The 19,562-nt window shown below is 38.2% G+C and overlaps 1 protein-coding gene across 1 annotated transcript in view; it reads right to left on the bottom strand.

Moving 5' to 3' along the window:
• Positions 1–19,562, bottom strand: part of DNAH14 (dynein axonemal heavy chain 14) — a 604,313-nt gene that overhangs the window by 380,700 nt on the left and 204,051 nt on the right. The window contains exons 28-31 of the mRNA XM_033199195.1: positions 6,758–7,011; positions 2,867–3,098; positions 2,149–2,202; positions 271–416 (exon numbers count right to left, since the gene is read on the bottom strand). Coding sequence (XP_033055086.1) covers positions 271–416; positions 2,149–2,202; positions 2,867–3,098; positions 6,758–7,011 — 686 coding nt within the window. The remainder of the gene's footprint in view (positions 1–270; positions 417–2,148; positions 2,203–2,866; positions 3,099–6,757; positions 7,012–19,562) is intronic.

The following is a 19,562-nucleotide window of genomic DNA, read 5'->3' as shown; positions in this document are numbered from 1 at the left end:
AGGAGACTGTTCCAAAGCTTGGGCAAGAATTTGGATACCTCTAAGCTGGCCTGAAAATTAGAGTTATAAATATATTCACATTATTTGCCAAGTAATGGAAACATTCAAGACAACTGCCATTCCTTTTGATATGTGCTTTAAAAAAAACACACGCACACATACCTGAAAGACCTAAATACTTACTGGGGAAAAATATTTAACAATAATTAACTAAACAGTAAGTGTGCATCAGATTTCAATTCAAAAGGCTTAAACACATTCAACAAGTACCTGGCAGAATAGTTGTCTTTTGCAGCCTTAATTGTTAGGATCTGTGAGGCAATGACAGAGAGAACTTCCAAATCAATTAGATTGAATTCATCGAAACAACTCCAAGCTCCTGACTGAACTAGTCCAAAGAAGAATTTTCTCACTATCTTTAAAAAAAAAAAAAAAAGATTGATTAGTAAAATTATTATAATGGTGAGAAAATTTACTGGGATGTTAATTTGTACATGTTCTCCCCATGCTACCCAAACCAAGCAAAGGCCTTTTGCGTTTCCCCCTTCTAGGCACTTTTATAGGGTTGAAAGCAGCAGCTGCTTAGATGCTAGACAAGTCAACTACTCTGCCTTTCCCTTTTAAAAGCCCAAACACTCAGCAGAGCAAACTCTGATCCTCACAGGGACCGTGAAGACAGGGCCACAGCTTCTTACGGATTGTACAGAGATGCACCAGACCCCTCCCTGGACAGCCATTTCCCTCAAAGAGCTGCACCCTGGGGCAGAGTCTTCAGAACAACTTTCTGGCAGATGGGCGTAAAGTGTGTGAATCTGGGGCTGCCTTTTCTGGATCAGGCAAAGATGCTTTATGGCTTAGTGGCAGGCAGCTGGTGGACAATGCAAAAGACTGAACCACAGGCCCAGATAAGGCAAGACTGCAGCAGACCCAGCTAAAGCACGCAGCTGCTGCTGGGCTTCTGCCACTTGCCAGAGTGCAGGCCCAGGCTGGCCAGGTGCACCCAGTGCTCTGTGAGAGGCTGAAAGTTTGGGATTGAAATCTATTGGTTTGTAAATGTTAGCAACTAAAACAAAGCAACAAAACAAACAAAAATATTAACAGGTCTAACTTCTGTGGGCTGAATGCAAGTTGAGGGATGCCTGAACTCTATTGCTAGGTATGGCAAAGAGGAAAGGAAGTGGGAATGGGAACGAGTAAGAGAGAGCCTCATACCGAGAAGGATATAGAAGATGGTTCCTTCCACTGAGCAGCAGGAATCAGATCTTGTCTTAATTTAAAATTTTGGTATTTTGTTCATGGGACGTTTGGGGGCATTAATTTTGACTTTTAAAATATTGCATTAAATATTATTTATCTTAATTAGCAGGCTTTTTGGCCTCACTCATGTGGAGCCCTCATAGGCCCCACTGCTGGTTTCCAGGAAGGAGGCAAGAGTCTATTTGGTATGTACTTTAAAAATAATAATTGATCAGCTTATTTATGTTGATATTTTTAATGTACTAAATGAGCACAGATTGGAAATGCAGGATCTCAGAGGTAACGTGCTCTGAACACAAATAAAATGACAGCAATAAAATGTATAATGTTTGAACTTAACATGCAAAACAAATTGCAGTATTTTGAAACTTTGAGTAGATTTGTAAGAGACATATTTCATAATGTTATGAGATATGTCAGATAATGTGCAAACAAAACAAGACTGACATGAACTTGTAATCATCATCTATATAAACTCTCAAATATTTGTGTTAATCATAATCTTAATTATTACCTTTTCAGTAAATAAATGTATGGGGTTAGGACTTAAAATAAATGTATGTTAATAAAGCAGTACTCTTAATAGTTTTATATATTCATGTTCCACGTAAGATTTTTTTATTGAAAAGAATCCAACTGTTGAAAAGTTTGAAAACCACTGTCTTAAGGAGTAGTTCACCTGAATAAAAGCAACGTATATAATGTTTTAAATTTCTATTATATTCTAGGTTTCTAGTCCATTAGTTTAAAAGAAATAATAGCATTTAAAGTTCTGTTAATACCTCATGTTTGCCTCAGATAAATATTTTTCTTGTTCTTTTATTCTTCAATGAATTGTTTTATGTTTTATGTGTACAATATTTCTTCCTGACACATATGTTTAAGCTTTACCTTATAATCCAGATCCTCAAAACAGTTGAAGACCACACAATGTTTGCCTAAGGACTGGGAAACAAAAATATTTTAATATCTTTCTTGAATTATGACACAAAATACTAATGTTAAAACTGCGAGAGTAATAAAATGTCTATGTTTTTGAGAAAACTTTTGCAAGATGGAGATGAACTAAAAATCAAATTCAGAGATTCACAAAACTCAATATAATAGTATAAATGTAGATATACTGTTACAGTTCAGTTGATTAGTTTATAGAGCATTAAGGTCATGTTTTTACATAAATCTATGAATAAAAAACTATGAAAAAATTCTAGGTTACAAACTATATCCTCTGCTTTCATCAGTAACTACTACTGCTTTTCTCTCTCTGTCTCTCTTTCTGTCTCTGTCCCTCTCAGTCTCACTTTCTCTCTCTCTCTGTCACACACACACACACACACACACATAATGATATTAATCATTCACATGTTAGTAAAGTAGTATTCCAACTGAATAAAAAGCATATGTTGGCTTATTGAGATTCTAAGCTCCAGCACACAATAGGCATTCAAAACGTCATTGATGAATTAATTATATGTGAATTAATGAATGTGCTTGTTAATGCAATGAACATCTTAATAGCAGGAATGGTGTAAATTTAAGATACCATCAAAATTTGTGTGACAGAAAAAGAAAAAAAGAAGTTTTTATTCTGGATAGAGAAACCACTTACTTTTGCCAGATCTTTGACAGTCTCAGTTTTTCCTGTACCAGCTGGACCAGCAGGACAGCCTCCTAGATTCAAGTGTAGTGCTTCCATGAGAGTTAACCAGCAACGGTCTGTGAGAGGTGTAATAACCAATCTTGAGGTACAGCCCAAGTACTCATAGCCATAAGTAAAGCTGACATTTCCTTGAGATACATAGCACAATTTTTGTTTTTCATTCCATTTATATTGCAAATGTCTGAAAACAAAATTTTAAATGTTCATATTATTTGGTTAAATTATTTTTATTTTTTTCACATGCAGAAACAGAATCAGGATTTAAAATGGAGCATTGATTAAAAAAAAAGAAGTAAAAAATTAAAATCAAATGAGAAGTGTGATATGAAACTCATCAATGACTGATCATATTAGGTATGAAATAGAACTGAAGAATACAAACATATGAACACACTTCCCTCTGAGGCTAATGGCCTTGCTGATTATGCTGCTTTGGTGTGATGTCAATCCAAATGGGGGATTTATATAAGAATCATCCCTCTGAAGTTTATTATGGTTTCCAATAAGACTGTGATTGAAGATGATGTTTATCATAATCTGGATCCTTATTATGAGGGTACTTAAGAGAAATGCTATTTGTTCTATGTATCAAAACAAATTGAACTTTGTAGAAAATGATTTGCATTTATATCATGAGCACTGTGAATTGTGAATTGTGTAGCTAACCATAAATGTTCACCTCTAGAAGGTTTTGAGTTACAAAACCTTTGTGGTATGAAACCTTGACTCTATTTTATATTCCCAATTAGTGCTAACTCAATTCTCAAAATAAACACATTTGGGCACTATCAATGAAAAACTGTCAAACAATATTTTGTAAATAATTTTACTTTTTTAAATATTAAAACATAGTCAGCGAAAACTCATTCCTACACATTTTTAATTGTTTAGTGCTGTTTTGATTTTGAATTACAAGTGGAGGCAGGCACAATATCTTCGCAGAATTTATTCATTAAAGCTCTTACACACGCACTAGTTTTTGCCTTTGTTTGCCTTTTTCACTCATTCCACTCACTCTCAACGTATGCTATCATGTAGTAGTGTGCATATCCTTGTAAGCCCTTTTAAATCTTTTCTGGAACAACAGGGAATATTATAAAGAAATCTGGAAAAGTGAGTAAATTTTAAAAATAAATTTAAATTAAAAATAAAAGAAAAATTTAAAATTATAAGCAACTGCCTTGCAAAGTCTCAGATGGGAGAGCATATATCCATAAGAAAGAGAAAAGTATAATACTTGTGGAAGAAATTGTTTTTTAAAGAAGAAATTCTGTTATCCTAAAGACGAGTATTTGTTTTATGATTCAAGTAAAGTGCTAAATCATTATTTTGATAGCAAATCAATATCCAGAGCCTTTGCCTTTCTATTAGTATTCCCTTAGAACAGAGCTTCTCAAACTTTCTCAGTTCACTGCACTCTTAGTAACTCAGTAATATTTTCATGATGACCCTAGACCAAAAGGAATATCTAACAGTTTCTTTTCTTAATTTTAGGTCCAAAACAGTTTAATAAGTATTTTTGTCTTAATGATTTAGTAGGTTGCTTGAAACAAGGTACACAAATGAATTGAAAGAAAAAATTATTTCATTAAATGTTTTAAAAATTAAATTAATTAATTTATTTGAGATGGAGTCTCGCTCTGTCACCCAGGTTGGAGTGCAGTGGCACGATCTCAGCTCACTGCAATCTCCACCTCCTGGGTTCAAGTGATTCTCCTGCTTTAGCCTTTGAGTAGCTGGGATTATAGGTGTGCACCATCATGCTTAGCTAATTTTTATTTTTAGTAGAGACAGGGTTTCACCATGTTGGCCAGACTGGTTTCCAACTCTGGACTTCAAGTGATCCACCGGCCTCAGCCTCCCAAAGTGCTGGGATTACAGGTGTGAGCCACCATGTCTGGCCTTATTTCGTTTTTAAATAACCAGTTACTTAGATATGCCTATTGTGTACTGCACCACTTATCAAACCTTGGGATCAGACTGGATACTGCCAATCTCGTTTGCTACACTGATTTTCATGGGATACTTGCTTTTTATGAGAGCAACTGCCAAAACCTAGCTTTGCAGGGATAAGAAGTCACTGAAAGGTATGTAGCATGATCTGATGTTAAAACAGAACTATTTTGAGCTGTTAGTATGTTTGGTGTCTGACAGATGTTGTACATTGCTGTGATTCCCTCAAAAGGTTAAAATATCTTGCAGTGCCCTTGTGAATTGTCTATGGTGGCTTGGGATCCCTTGGCACACAGTTTGGGAACTGTAGCCCTAAACTCAGGCACTTACAAAGTCTTATCAGGATCTTCTCTTTTCCAGTTTACCTTTCTTTTTTTTTTTTTTTTTTTTTTTTTTGAGACGGAGTCTCGCTCTGTCGCCCAGGCTGGAGTGCAGTGGCCGGATCTCAGCTCACTGCAAGCTCCGCCTCTGGGGTTCATGCCATTCTCCTGCCTCAGCCTCCCGAGTAGCTGGGACTACAGGCGCCCACCACCTCGCCCGGCTAGTTTTTTTGTATTTTTTAGTAGAGACGGGGTTTCACCGTGTTAGTCAGGATGGTCTTGATCTCCTGACCTCGTGATCCGCCCGTCTCGGCCTCCCAAAGTGCTGGGATTACAGGTTTGAGCCACCGCGCCCGGCCTCCAGTTTACCTTTCTATATATGCTCTTCCTCTTTTTATTTTCATTTTTAAAAAGAGTTAATAAAAAGTAATAATGACGCACTAGACTTTTTTCCAGAGTAATGGTTCATTAACACAGTATATCCTCTTTGGCAATTAAGAAAGTATACATTTATGCTTTAATGAACATGTAAATATATATCAGATATAAAGTATTCAGATAAAATACAGTCAACAGTGGCCTCAGTTATATACTTAAGCCTCTGTCTACTTCTTTTTCTAGAGTTTAAAGGAAACTGTCATACCTAAAATCAGGACTTTTATGCTAACTGCAGAATTTATGCTAGCCATACATTTATTATTGGAGCTTGATGCTCAATCTCTTCTCACCAAAAGTGAGAATGGCTCTATTTTCTATACTTTCATATTTTACTAATTGACTCCAGGTAGGAAGAAGGCAGTTTTGAGTTAGGGAGCTGGCTGGAAATGTTCTTCAGTTTGTTTCCCCTCAGTCTGTTCCAGAATTAACAGCACAGTGGAAAGAAGAGGCTTGAGGTAGAGCTCTGACTGCCCATGGAAAGATACTGCCCTCTGTCTAGATGGAAATGCGAGAATGTAACTATCAAAAGGGCCTAATCAGGTCAGGAAGACAAAGCAGAAAGAAGTAAAAATTAGGTGGAGGGACAGTAGAAAAGAGAAAGAAGGAAAAGCAGTAGTAGGGTACAGTAATCTCCCCTATCTGCATGGGATACATTTCAGGACCCCCCTTCTGCTGCTGCCCAAACAGAGGATACCTATAGTTCAAACCACATATAGTTCCAGACCCTCTATATATCATACTATGACTTTTCCTATACATAAATAACTATAATAAAGCTTAATTTATAAATGAGGCACAGTAAGAGATGAACAACGATGACATAATAAAATAGAACAGTAGAAAAATATACTCACATTCACATGTCATGTGAACATGATCTGCCTCTCTAAATATCTTATTGTAAAATACTCACTTATTTTTGGGCCACAATTGACCACAGTAACTGAAACTGGAAAGCAAAACTGCAGATAAAGGGGGACTAATGTACTCAGATTGGTTTGCTTAGAATTTTGGTAAAGCCCCCAAAATTAAAACTCGAGTTTGACAAAGTGTGAGGTAGAGAATCAATTTACCTAAAGATATATTTGTGAGAAGTTATTGTATGTAGTTATAATTTAGATCCACCTACCTTGTCCACTCAAAATCCTCCGCATTGAAGATATTTTTAAGTAGTAAATTTATCACTATATCTCTGCAGTGAACATAAAGGGTAAGCAGTGCCCCTAGTAGAGCTTTTGTTCGAGAATTACTAGTATCCAGCACTACCAGCTCTGCAACCTCTTCTAGATGACATATCAGACCAGCGTGGACCTTTTCCAATTTTTCTCTTGAATAAGAACTCACAAAACTTTTAATACAATCATTATAAAACATGATCTGGCTCTGAAAAAGTAAGATAATGTTATATATATGTATAAATATAATTGAAGCATACATTTTATTTGAAATTAAAATGGATGTTTTCATAAAGTTCATGTGGTGTGTATGTGAGTGTTTGTGTAACAGACCTTACACATTTGTATGTATTTGAGGGCTAAAGATTGAATTCTGATTGATGCTTATGGGGGCCTTATCAATTTGTACTTCCTAAATCTTGTATTCTGAAATCTTCCTAAATCTTATACCAGCAACCTTAAGTAATAACGTGGGGACAGTAAAAATGGTGGAAAACTCTGAGATGAAATTAGTGCTGCTTTCTCTGTTGAACTCAGAAGTAATATACCTAGAACACAGTAAGTATCTAGTCATAGTTTTCAGAAAGTTTATAGACCTCTCTTATTCGGCCCATCTTTTGACACTCACTCTTGTCATACATAATGGAGCTGTTTTAAGAAGTCTCCTGGATTAAGGTCAGATTGACTCTGGAAGTTAAAAGAGGGGGATACATCAGGACAGCTTATAGGTTTCTGGGCTTTACATTGGGTAAATTGTGAATCTGGTAACTCACTACAACAGTATCTATTGCAGGAAAAGCATGCTGTGGGCAAGGTGGCACAATGAATTCATTCACGGATATATTACATTTGAAGTGTTCAAGAAACAGAAGAGCTATCAAGATATGAATATGGGAATAATTAGCATAAAGTTAATAGAGTGAGAGTTTTCCAGATTGAGATAGCAGTATTCAGGATGAGAAACTTGTTATATCAACAGCATTATTGGTTACATGCAACAGAAATAAACGACTTTCTTAAAGGATGTTGCAAGCTCATAATGAGCAGATCAAAAGGAGGCTAGAGACTGAGGGTTAGAAAGTGGGCAGGACCAAGAGTCTGGGAAGACAAGAGGAATCACAGTCAAGGCCATGTCATGGCAGAGTCTGGTCAGATGCCAGTACTGCTGTCCTTGAGACATTTATTCAAGATTTGTAGCCTCAGGAGAGAACATCCAACAGGTGAAGACCCCTCCCTAGGCTGCATCAGTGTAGGGTAAAGGAGGACTTGGTTCTGGTGAGGGAGATTGTGAACCAGTTTTTAATTCTTGTTTGTTATTTATTTATAAAATAATTTTAATTACTATATCTTGTTTGTTATTTATTCATAAAGGAATTTTAATTACTATATCTTCAAATTCCCTCAGTGGCCAGTGCATGCAGACATCTAATTATCCCCATTCCCCCATAGGTGTATCCATTCAGAGGCAACTCCTAGTCATGTGACATATGTAGAAGTGCAAGAGAAAGGGGAGTTGTAAATTGCATTCTGGAATGGAAAATGAGCAGTAGGTAAGGTGGACGTGGAAAAAAATTTGGCAAAAGAACATTCCATGATTGAAGTTGAAGTCTATCATAAAGTATTTCTAGAAACAGGATACAGGCTGCTTATTAATGTTAAGCATGTTTGAAGATGAGTGATCCAAGAAACATCTTTTCTTAGGAGAGCAGATTTGATTATTTGAATTTCTGTTAAACTACAGAATTGTGCAGATTGATTCATTATAATTTTGTCACCTTTGTAAAGAACAGTTTAGGTAAGTTCCTCAGCTTAAGATCTGTGAATATTTTCAATATTCAGTCAAGTGGAGAACAAAAGGGACAAAGAAGATTTGATAACAATAACTTGCGTACACAATCCAAAGTTATTTTAACAAAGACTTGAAAATTGTGAGTCAAGGCAAAGTAAAAGGATATGATGTTAATTTTAAATTGAATAGAGAACTGCAAGTCAAGTACGCTTTAAAAATACTTGATTATGAGGGCTAAGATGATCGATTAGAAGTAGCTGCAGTCCACGACACTCCCGGAGAAGAATGAAAAGGGGCTAGTGAATTCAACACCTTTAACTGAAATATCCGGGTTCTGGCATTGGGAATGAATAGGCAAGCAGCTCGGATTCAAGGAGAGTGAGGAGAAACAGTGGGGTTGGGGAGGGGGGACAACAGCATGGAGCCAAAGGAATCCTCCAGCCCCAGCCAGGGAAGGTAGTGAATGATTGTGAAACCCCCACCTGGGAAACCATGCTTCTCCCACGAATCTTTGCAACCTGTGGAGCAGGAGATCCCCTCCTAAGCCCACGCCACCAGGGCTGTGGGTCCAGTACACAGAGCTGTGTGGAGTCTGCAAAACAGCCAATCATGTGCACACAGAGACCCAGGAGTTTTGCATGCTCCAGCCCAAGGATCCCCACCAACGTGGAAAATCTGCCCATACACATCCATAGGAAGGGGGCTGAATATAGGGCGCCAAGCAGCGTCCTTCTGTAGGCCTCACTTCCACAGCATCTCACAGGTTAAGACCCACTGGCTTGGAATCCCAGCCAGCCAATGGCAGAGGGCTGAAGTCCACCAGGGACAGGACGGAGATCCAATGCGGAGAGTGGCTGCTATCTCTGCGGTTTGGGGGAAACAGCTGTTCCAGTTTGCAGGCTATGAAGAGTGCAGATAGTCCAGACAAGGAGGGGCCCCCCACAGTGCAATGCTGTGGCCTTGCCAGATTGGGGCCAGACTGCTTCTTTAACCAGGGCCCTGACATACTACTCCTCAGTGGGCAGGTCCTTGGGTCCAGGGACAGAGCTCTGATCTCTCCCTAGCAGAGAACTCCCAGGGGGAGGGGCGGCTGCCATATCCACAGTTCCCTAGTCTCAGCTGTGGAGATGAAGAGGGGCCCTCCCACAGTGCAGTGCAGCTGCCTTGCCAGATCATGGCCAGACTGCATCTTTAACTGGGGCCCGACTCACTCCTCCTCACTGGGGCGGGGGGGGGGGGGGTCTTTGGTTCTGTGGACAGAGATCTCTTCCTGGGAGGGAGATCCCTGGGTGAGGGGCAGTGCTATCTCTGAGGTTCCCTAACTCAGCCATTCTACCCGGCTGGCTGTGGAAAATACAGACGGTCTACAAAGAAGGGTAACCCCCCAGTGAAACATGCCTGCTCTACCAAGAAGCAACCAGACTGCTTCACTGGGTGGGTTCCTGATCCTCTTTCTCCTAACTGGGTGATATCTTCCACTGGGGGGCCCTAGCCTCCACAGCAGCCTTATGGTAGAGTGGCCTGTTAAAAGAAAGACAAACAGAGGCTAGGCAGTGGCTCATGGCTGTAATCCCAGCACTCTGGGAGGCTCAGATGGGTGGATCGCCTGAGGTCAGGAGTTCAAGACCAGCCTGGCCAACATGGTGAAATGCTGTCTCTACTAAAAATACAAAAATTAGCTGAGTGTAGTGGTGCATGCCTGTAACCTCAGCTACTCAAGAGGTTGAGGCAGAAGAATGACTTCCACCTGAGAGATGGAGGTTGCAGTGAGCTGAGATTGTGCCACTGCACTCCAGCCTGGGTGTCAGAGGAAGACTCTGTCTTAAAACAAAACAAAACAAACAAAAAACAAACAGAAAACAACAACATCAACAAAAAAAGACCCCACAAAAACCCCACTCAAAGGTCAGCAACCTCAAAGATCAAAGGTAGATAAACCCACAAAGATGAGAAGGAATAAATGCAAAAACACTGAAAACTCAAAAAGCCAGTGTGCCTCTCCTCCAAATGATTTCAACAGAACTAGGCTGAGGCTGAGACGGACGAATTGGCAGAAATAAGGCTTCAGAAGGTGGGTAATAACTAACTTTGCTGAGTTAAAGGAGCATGTGCTAACCCAATATAAAGAAGCTAAGAATCATAATAACACAATGCAGGAGCTGATAGCCAGAATAACCAGTTTAGAGAGGAACATAACTGACCTAATGGAGCTGAAAAATACAGCAAGAGAAATTCACAATGCAATCACAAGTATCAATAGCAGAATAGACCAAGTGGAGGAAAGAATCTCAGAGCCTGAAGACTATCTTTCTGAAATAAGAGAGGTAGAAAATAATAATGAAAAAAGAATAAGGAATGAACAAAACCTCTGAGAATTATGGGATTATGGAAAGAGAACAAACCTACGACTGAATGGGGTACCTGAAACAGATAGGAAGAATGGAACCAAGTTGGAAAACGTACTTCAGCATATCATCCAGGAGAACTTCCCCAACCTAGCGAGACAGGCTAACATTCAAATTCAGAAAATGCAGAGAACCCCAGTAAGATATTCTATGAGAAGATCAACTCTGAGATACATAATCATGAGATTCTCCATGGTCAAAATGAAAGAAAAAATGTTAAAGGCAACCAGAGAGAAAAGCTAGGTCACCTACAAGGTAAAACCCATCAGACTAATAGTGAACCTCTCATTGGAAACCCTGCAAGCCAGAAGAGATTGGGGGCCAATATTCTACTTCTTAAAGAAAAGAATTTCCAGTCCAGAATTTCATATTTGGCCAAACTAAGCTTATCATAAGCAAAGGAGACAGAAGATCCTTTTCAGAAAAGCAAATGCTCAGGGAATTCATCCTCACCAGATCTGCCTTGCAAGAGCTCCTGAAGGAAGCACTAAATATTAAAAGAAAAAACCATCATCAGCCACTACAAAACACACTGATGTACACAGACTTAGTGACACTATGAAGCAACCACAAAAACAAGTCTGCAAAATAACTAGCTAGCATCATGATGTCAGGATACAATTGACACATAACAATACTAACCTTAAATATAAATGGGCTAAATGCCCAAATTAAAAGACACAGAATGACAAGCTGGATAAAGAGTCAAGCCTCATCAGTATACTGTCTTCAAGAGCCCCATCTCACGTGCAAAGACACACATAGGCTCAAAATAAAGGGATAAGGGAAAATTTACCAAGGAAATGGAAAACAGTAAAAAGCAGGAGTAGCAACCCTAGTTTCTAAAAAGCAGACTTTAAACCAACAAAGATAAAAAAAAGACAAAGAAAAGCATTACATAATGGTGAAGGGCTCAATTCAACAAGTGATAACTACCCTAAATATATATGCACCCAATACAGGAGCACCCAGCTTCAGAAAGCAAGTTCTTAGAGACCTACAAAGAGATTTAGTCACCCACACAATAATAGTGGGAGACTTTAACACCCCTCTAACAATATTAGACAGATCATTGAGACAGAAAATAAAGCTATTTAGAACCTGAACTTGACCAAATGGACCTAATAGACATATACAGAACTCTTTACCCCAAAACAACAGAATATAGACTCTTCTCATAGCCACACAACACTTACTTGAAAATTGGTCACATAATAGGATCACATAGTAGAAAGTGATCACACTCCTCTGCAAACGCAGAAGACCTGAAATCATAATGGTCTCTCAGACCACAGTACAATCAAATTAGAACTCAAGATTAAGAAATCCACTCAAAACCATACAACTACATAGAAATTGAACAACCTGCTCCTGAATGACTCTTGGATAAATAAAATAAAGGCAAACATTAAGACGTTCTTTGAAACTAATGAGAACAAAGAGACAACATACCAGAATCTCTGGGACACAGCTAAAGCGGTGTTAAGAGGGAAATTTATAGCACTAAATGTCCACATCAAAAAGCTAGAAAGACCTCAAGTTAACAGCCTAACATCTCAACTAAAAGGATTAGAGAACCAAGAGCAAACAAACCCCAAACCTAGCAGAAGACAAGAAATAACCAAGATCAGAGTTGAGTTGAAGGAGATAGAGACACGGGAAACCCTTTAAAAAATTGGCAAATCCAGGAGCTTTTAAAAAAGAAATAGATACACCGTTCGCTAGGCTAATAAAGATGAAAAAAGAGAAGAATCAAATAAACACAATAAGAAATGATTAGGGGGATATCAGCACTGACTCGACAGAAATACAAACAGGAAATAGACAATTTCCTGGACAAATACACCCTCCCAAGACTGAACCAGGAAAAAATCAAGTCCCTGAATAGACCAATAATGAGTTGTGAAATTGAAGCAGTAATAAATAGGCTACCAACCAAAAAAATCCCAAGACCAGATGGATTCACATCTGAATATTATCAGAGGTAAGAAGAGAAGCTGGTACTATCTCTACTGAAACTATTCCAAAAAATTGAAGAGGAAGGACTCTTTCCTAACTCATTCTATGTTACCAGCATCATCCTGATACCAAAATCTGGCAGAGATACAACAAAAAAAGAAAACTTCAGGTCAAAATCCCTGATGAACATTGATGCAAAAATCCTCAATAAAATACTGGCAAATCCAAATCCAGCAGCACATCAAAAAGCTTATTCACCACGAACAAGTTGGCTTTATACCCAGAATGCAAGGTTGGTTCAACATATGCAAATCAATAAATGTCATTAATTACATAAAGAGAACTAAAGACAAAAACCACATGATTATCTCAATAGATACAGAAAAGGCCTTTGAAAAAATTCAACATCTCTTTATGTTAAAAACTCTCAACAAACTAGGTATTGGAGGAACATTCCTCAAAATAATAAGAGCTATATATGACAAACCCACAGCCAATATCATACTAAATGGGCAAAAGCTGGAAGCATTCCCTTTGAAAACTGGCACAAAACAAGGATGCCCTCTCTCACCATTCCTATTCAACATTGTATTGGAAGTTCCAGCCAGGGCAATCAGGCAAGAGGAAGAAATAAAGGGTATTCAAATAGGAAGAGAGGAGGTTAAATTATTTTTGTTTGCAGATGACATGATCCTGTATCTAGAAAACCCCATCATCTCAGCCCAAAAGCTTCTTAAGCTGATAAGCAACTTCAGCAAAGTCTCAGGACATAAAATCAATGTGCCAAAATTGCTAGCATTCCTGTATATACCACCAAGCAAGCGGAGCGCCAAATCATGAATAAACTCCCATTCACAATTGCTACAAAAAGAATAAAATCCCTAGGAATTACAACTAACAAGGGAAATGAAGGACCTCTTCAAGAAGAACTACAAACCACTGCTCAGGGAAATCAGAGAGGATGCAAACAAATGGAGAACTATTCCATGCTCATGGATAGGAAGAATCAATATCATAAAAATAGCCATACTGCCCAAAGTAATTTGTAGATTCAATGCTATTCCCATTAAACTACCACTGACATTCTTCATAGAATTAGAAAAACTATTTTGAAATTCATATGGAACCAAAAAAGAGCCCAAATAGCCAAGTCAATACTAAGCAAAAAGAACACATCTGGAGGCATCACACTACCTGACTTCAAACTGTACTACAAGGTTACAGTGACCAAAACAGCATGGTACTGGTACAAAAACAGACACATAGACCAATGTAACAGAATAGAGAACCCAGAAATAGAACCTCACACCTACACCCATTTGATCTTCCACAAACATGATCAAAACAAGCAATGGGGAAAGGATTTCCTATTTAATAAATGGTGTTGGGAGAATGGTTAGCCATATGTAGAAAATTGAAAGTGGAACCCTTCCTTACATCATATACAAAAATTAACTCAAGGTGGAATAAAGGCTTAAATCTAAAAACCAAAACTATAAAAATCCTAGAAGAAAATCTAGGCAATGCCAGTCAGCATATAGGCATAGGAAAAGGCTTCATGACAAAAATTCCAAAAGCAATTGCAACAAAAGCGAAAACTGACAAATGAGATCTAACTCACCTAAAGAGTTTCTGCACAGGACAGCAAAAGAAACTATCATCAGAGTGAACAGACAACCTACAGAATGGGAGAAAATTTTTGCAATCTCTCCATCTGACAAAGGGCTGATCTCCAGAATTTACAAGGAACTTAAACACATTTACAAGAGAAAGACAACTCCATTAAAAAGTGGGCAAAGGATATGAACAGATACTTCTAAAAAAAAAGACATACGTGTGCCCAACAAACATTTGAAAAAAACCTCAACATTACTAATCATTAGAGAAATGCAAATCAAAAATACAGTGAGATACCATCTCACACTAATCAGAATGGCTATTGTTAAAAAGTAAAAAAATAGATGCTGGTGAGGTTGTGGAGAAAAGGGAACATTTATACACTGCTACACTGCCTGGTGGGAGTGTAAATCAGTTTAACATTGTGGAAGATAGTGTGGTGATTCCTCAAAGACCTAGAGGCAGAAATACCATTTGATCCAGCAATCCCATTGCTGGGTACATACTCAAAAAATATAAATCATTCTATTATAAAGATACATGCACACATGTATATTCATTGCAGTACTATTCACAATAGCAAAGACATGGAATCAACACAAATGCCCATCAATAATAGAGTGGATAAAGAAAACGTGGTACGCATACATCATGGAATACTATGAAGCCATAAAAAGAATGAGATCATGTCCTTTGCAGGGACACAGATGGATCTGGAAGCCGTTACCCCCAGCAAACTAATGCAGGAACAGAAAACCAAACACCATATGTTCTCACTTATAAATGGGAGCTGAATGATGAGAACACACAGACACATGGGGTGGAAGGGTGGCAGGAACAACACACACTGGGGCCTGTTGCATGGGTGGAGGGAGGGAGAGCATCAGGAAGAATAGCTAATGGGTGCTGGGCTTAATACCTAGTGATGGGATGATCTGTACAGCAAAGCAGCATGGCACACCTTTACCTATGTAACAAACCTGCACATCCTGCACATGTACCCCTGAACTTAAAATAAAAGTTGATGAAAAAAAAACTTGATAATGGTACCTCCTGGCAATATGACTTGTATCTTCATCACTCCAGAAAATGACTGTTGACAGATATAATATAGTTTATAGATCTTTTAAAATGATGGCCACTCACTTTTAAAAATGATTACTCAGTTTTTCTAGAGAAAAATCAAAGAAACAAACAAAAACACACCTTTCTTCCTCTTTAGCTTCCATGACAACTCTAATTTTTTTTTCTTTTTTGGCCACTGTTTTTCAGTCCTTTTCTTTTGCTTATTCCTTAGCTGTTCATGTTTCTTGAGGTCTTTCCTCGTCCCTCTTCTCTTATTCTACACATGCTGATACGGGAAATTTTATCACTCCCCTGGCTCCAACCACACTTCTCAAAATAACTGCCAATTTTTGTTTTACTGACATCACAACTTCCTAGTTTTCCCTCTCTCTTATGAGACCCAGAAAAACAATAATTAACTCTAGCAAATATACACGTAGTAGGCAGAATAATGGCTCTCTACAAAGTAATTTCCTAATTCCCAGAACCTGTGAATATGTCACCTTAAATGGCAAAAGGGACTTTTCAGATGGAATTGAATTAAGAAAATTGAGCTAAAGAGATTATTCTGGATTATCTGAGTGGGTCAAATGTGTATCCATAAAACACACATAATCATAAAACTGGGTAACTTTTTCCACCTGTGAACAGAGGGAGCTAGGACTACTGAAGAAAAGTCAGAGAGATGCACATTGCTGACTTTGAAAATGGAGGAATGGGCTGTGAGCCAAGGAATGCCAATGGCCTCTGGAAGCTGAAAAGGCAAAGAAACAGATTTTCCCCAAGAGCCTCTAGAAAGGAACACAGCTTTGCTGACACCTTGATCTTAGCCCACAGAGACCTGTCAGTTGGCCTTCTAACCTACTGAACTATAAGATAATAAAGCTGCGTTGTTTTAAGCCACCAAATTTTTCGTAACTTTTTAATAACAACAGTAGAAAACTAATGCAATACAATATAGTGACATCCTTAAGAAAATAGTTCTACTTTCATTCAAAATTATAAAGATTTTCAAAACTATAGTGAAGTTGAAGGAATTATACAATGAATACTTATATATTCACCACCTACATTCTACAATTAACTTTTTGCTATATTTGTCATGAATCTACCCATCTTATGCATTTCAAAGTAAGCTACAGATACCAGTTTGCTTCATAATGATTTATTTTCCAAATCGTTGCTTTCTTGGCAATGTAGCCACAAACTAAATACTTATTCAGGCATACCTTTTTGTATTGTGTTTCATTTTATTGCACTTTACAGATACTGCTTTTTTTTTCAAATTGAAGATTTCTGGCAACCCTGCATTGAGCAAGTCTATCAGTGTCATTTTTCCAATAGTATGTGTTCACTTCATGTCTCTGCATCACATTTTGGTAATTCTCAGAACATTTCCAATCTTTTCATTACTATATCTGTTATGGTGATCTGTGATTAATGATCTTGGATGCTACTATTATAATTGTCTGGAGGGACCACAAATAATGCCCATATAAGACAGCAAACTTAATCGATAAATGCTGTTTGTGTCTTATCTTCTTCACCAAATAGCCATTCCCCCATCTCTCTCCTCTTCTTGGGTCTCCCTAATCCCTGAGACACAATAATATTTAATTTAGGCCAACTAATAACCTTACAACGGCCTCTAAGTGTTCAAGTAAAAAGAAGTGTCGCACATCCTTCTCTTCTCTTAAAATTAAAAGTTAGAGATGATTAAGCTTAATGAGAAAGGCATGCCAAAAGCCAAAACAGGCTGAAAGCTAGACCTCTTCTGCCAAATAGTCAAGTTGTGGATGCAAAGGAAAAAAATTCTTGAAGAAAATTAAAAGTGCTACTCCTGTGAACACACTAATGATAAGAAAGCAAAACAGCCTTATTGCTATTGGAGAAAATTTTAGTGGTCTGAATAGAAGATCAAACCAGCCATAATATTTCCTTAAGACAAAGCCTAATCCAAAGCAAGGCTCTAACTCTTTTCAATTCTGTGAAGACTGAGAGAGATAAGGAACACTGCAGAAGAAAAGTTTGAAGCTAGCAGAAGTTGGCTCATGAGGTTTACGGAAAGAAGCTGTCTCAGTAACATAAAGGTGCAAAGGTAAGTAGCAAGTGCTGATGTGGAAGCTGCAGTAAGTTATCCAGAAGACCTAGGTTAACATAACTGATGAAAGTGGATACACTGAACAACAGATTTTCAAGGTAGATGAGATAGCCTTCTGTTGGAAGAAGAGGCCATCCAAGACTTTTGTAGTTGGAGAGCAGTCAGTACCTGGCTTCAAAGCTTCAAATGACAGGCTGATTCTCTTGTTAGAGGCTAATGCAGCCCGTGACTCTAAATTGAAGCCAATGTTCACTTACCGTTTTGAAAATCCTAGGACCCTTAAGAATTATGCTTAATCTACTCTGCCCGTGCTCTATAAATGGAATAACAAGGCCTGTATGATGGCATATCTGTTTTCAGCATGGTTTACTGAATATTTTAAGCCCACTGTTGGGACCTACTTTTCAGAAAAAAAGATTTCTTTCAAAATATTACTGCTCACTAACAACACATCCAGTCACCCAAGAGTTCTGATGGAGATGTACAAGGAGATTAATGTTGTTTTCATGCCTGATAACAAAACATCCATTCTCTAGCCCATGGGTCAAGGAGTACTTTTGACTTTCAAGTCATTATTTAAGAAATACATTTCATAAGGCTATAGCTTCCATAGATAGTGATTCCTCTGATGGGTCTAGGCAAAGTAAATAGAAAACCTTCTGGAAAGGATTCACCATCCTAGATGCCATTAAGAACATTCATGATTCATAGAAGAAGGTCAAAATAGCCACACTAGTGGGACTTTGAAAGAAGTTGATTTCAACTCTCATGGACGACTTTAAGGGGTTCAAGACTTCAGTGGAAGTAACTATAGATGTGGTGGAAATAGCAAGAGAACTAGAATTAAAAGTGGAGCCTGAAGATAATGATGGAATTGCTGCAATCTCATGACAAAACTTGAATGGAAGACAAGTTGCCTCTCATGGATAAGCAAAGAAAGTTGTTTCTTGAGACAGAATCTACTCCTGATGAAGTTACTGTGAACATTATTGAAATGACAAAAAAGGATTTAGTATAGTACATAAACTTAGTGGATAAACCAGTGGCAGAGTCTGAGAGAACTGACTCCAATTTCGAAAGAATTTCCATTGTGGGTAAAGTGCTAGCAGAAAGCATCACACACTACAAAGAAATCTTTTGGGAAAGGAAGAGTCAAGCCATGTGGCAAACTTCATTATTATCTAATTTTAAGAAATTGCCACAGTCATCCTAACCTTTAGCAACTACCACCCTGATCAGTCAGCAGCCATCAAAATCTAGGTAATATACCCTCCAACAGCAAAAAAATTATGACTTGTTGAAGGCTCAGATGATTGTTAGCATTTTTAGTAACAAAGCATTTTTAATTAAGGTATGCACATTTTTTAGACATAACGTTATTGTATAGTTAACAGACTACAGGAGGCCAGGCATGGTGGTTCACTCCTGTAATCTTAGCACTTTGGGAGGCTGAGGTGGGCAGGTCATCTGAGGTCAGGAGTTCAAGACCAGCCTGGCCACCATTGCAAAACCCCATCTCTACTAAAAATACAAAAATTAGCCAGGCATGGCGGTGCACACCTGTAGTCCCAGCTAATCAGGAGGCTGAAGCAGCAGAATCACTTGAACCTGGGAGGCGGAGGTTGCAGTGAGCTGAGATTGTACCACTGCACTCCAGCCTGGGTGACAGGAAAAAACAAAAAAAAAAACAAAAAAAACACAGACTACAGGACAGTGTAAACATAAGTTTTATATGCCCTAGGGAAAAAAAAATTCATGTGACTCACTTTATTGGAATATCTTCTTTATTACAATGGTCTGAAATTGAACCTGCAATATCTCCA

Source organism: Trachypithecus francoisi, unplaced genomic scaffold (assembly GCF_009764315.1).
Source record: "Trachypithecus francoisi isolate TF-2019V2 unplaced genomic scaffold, Tfra_2.0 Lachesis_group5, whole genome shotgun sequence".
Taxonomy (NCBI): domain Eukaryota; kingdom Metazoa; phylum Chordata; class Mammalia; order Primates; family Cercopithecidae; genus Trachypithecus; species Trachypithecus francoisi.
The sequence above is the reverse complement of the archived record's forward strand: the minus strand, read 5'-3'. Positions and strand labels throughout refer to the sequence as shown.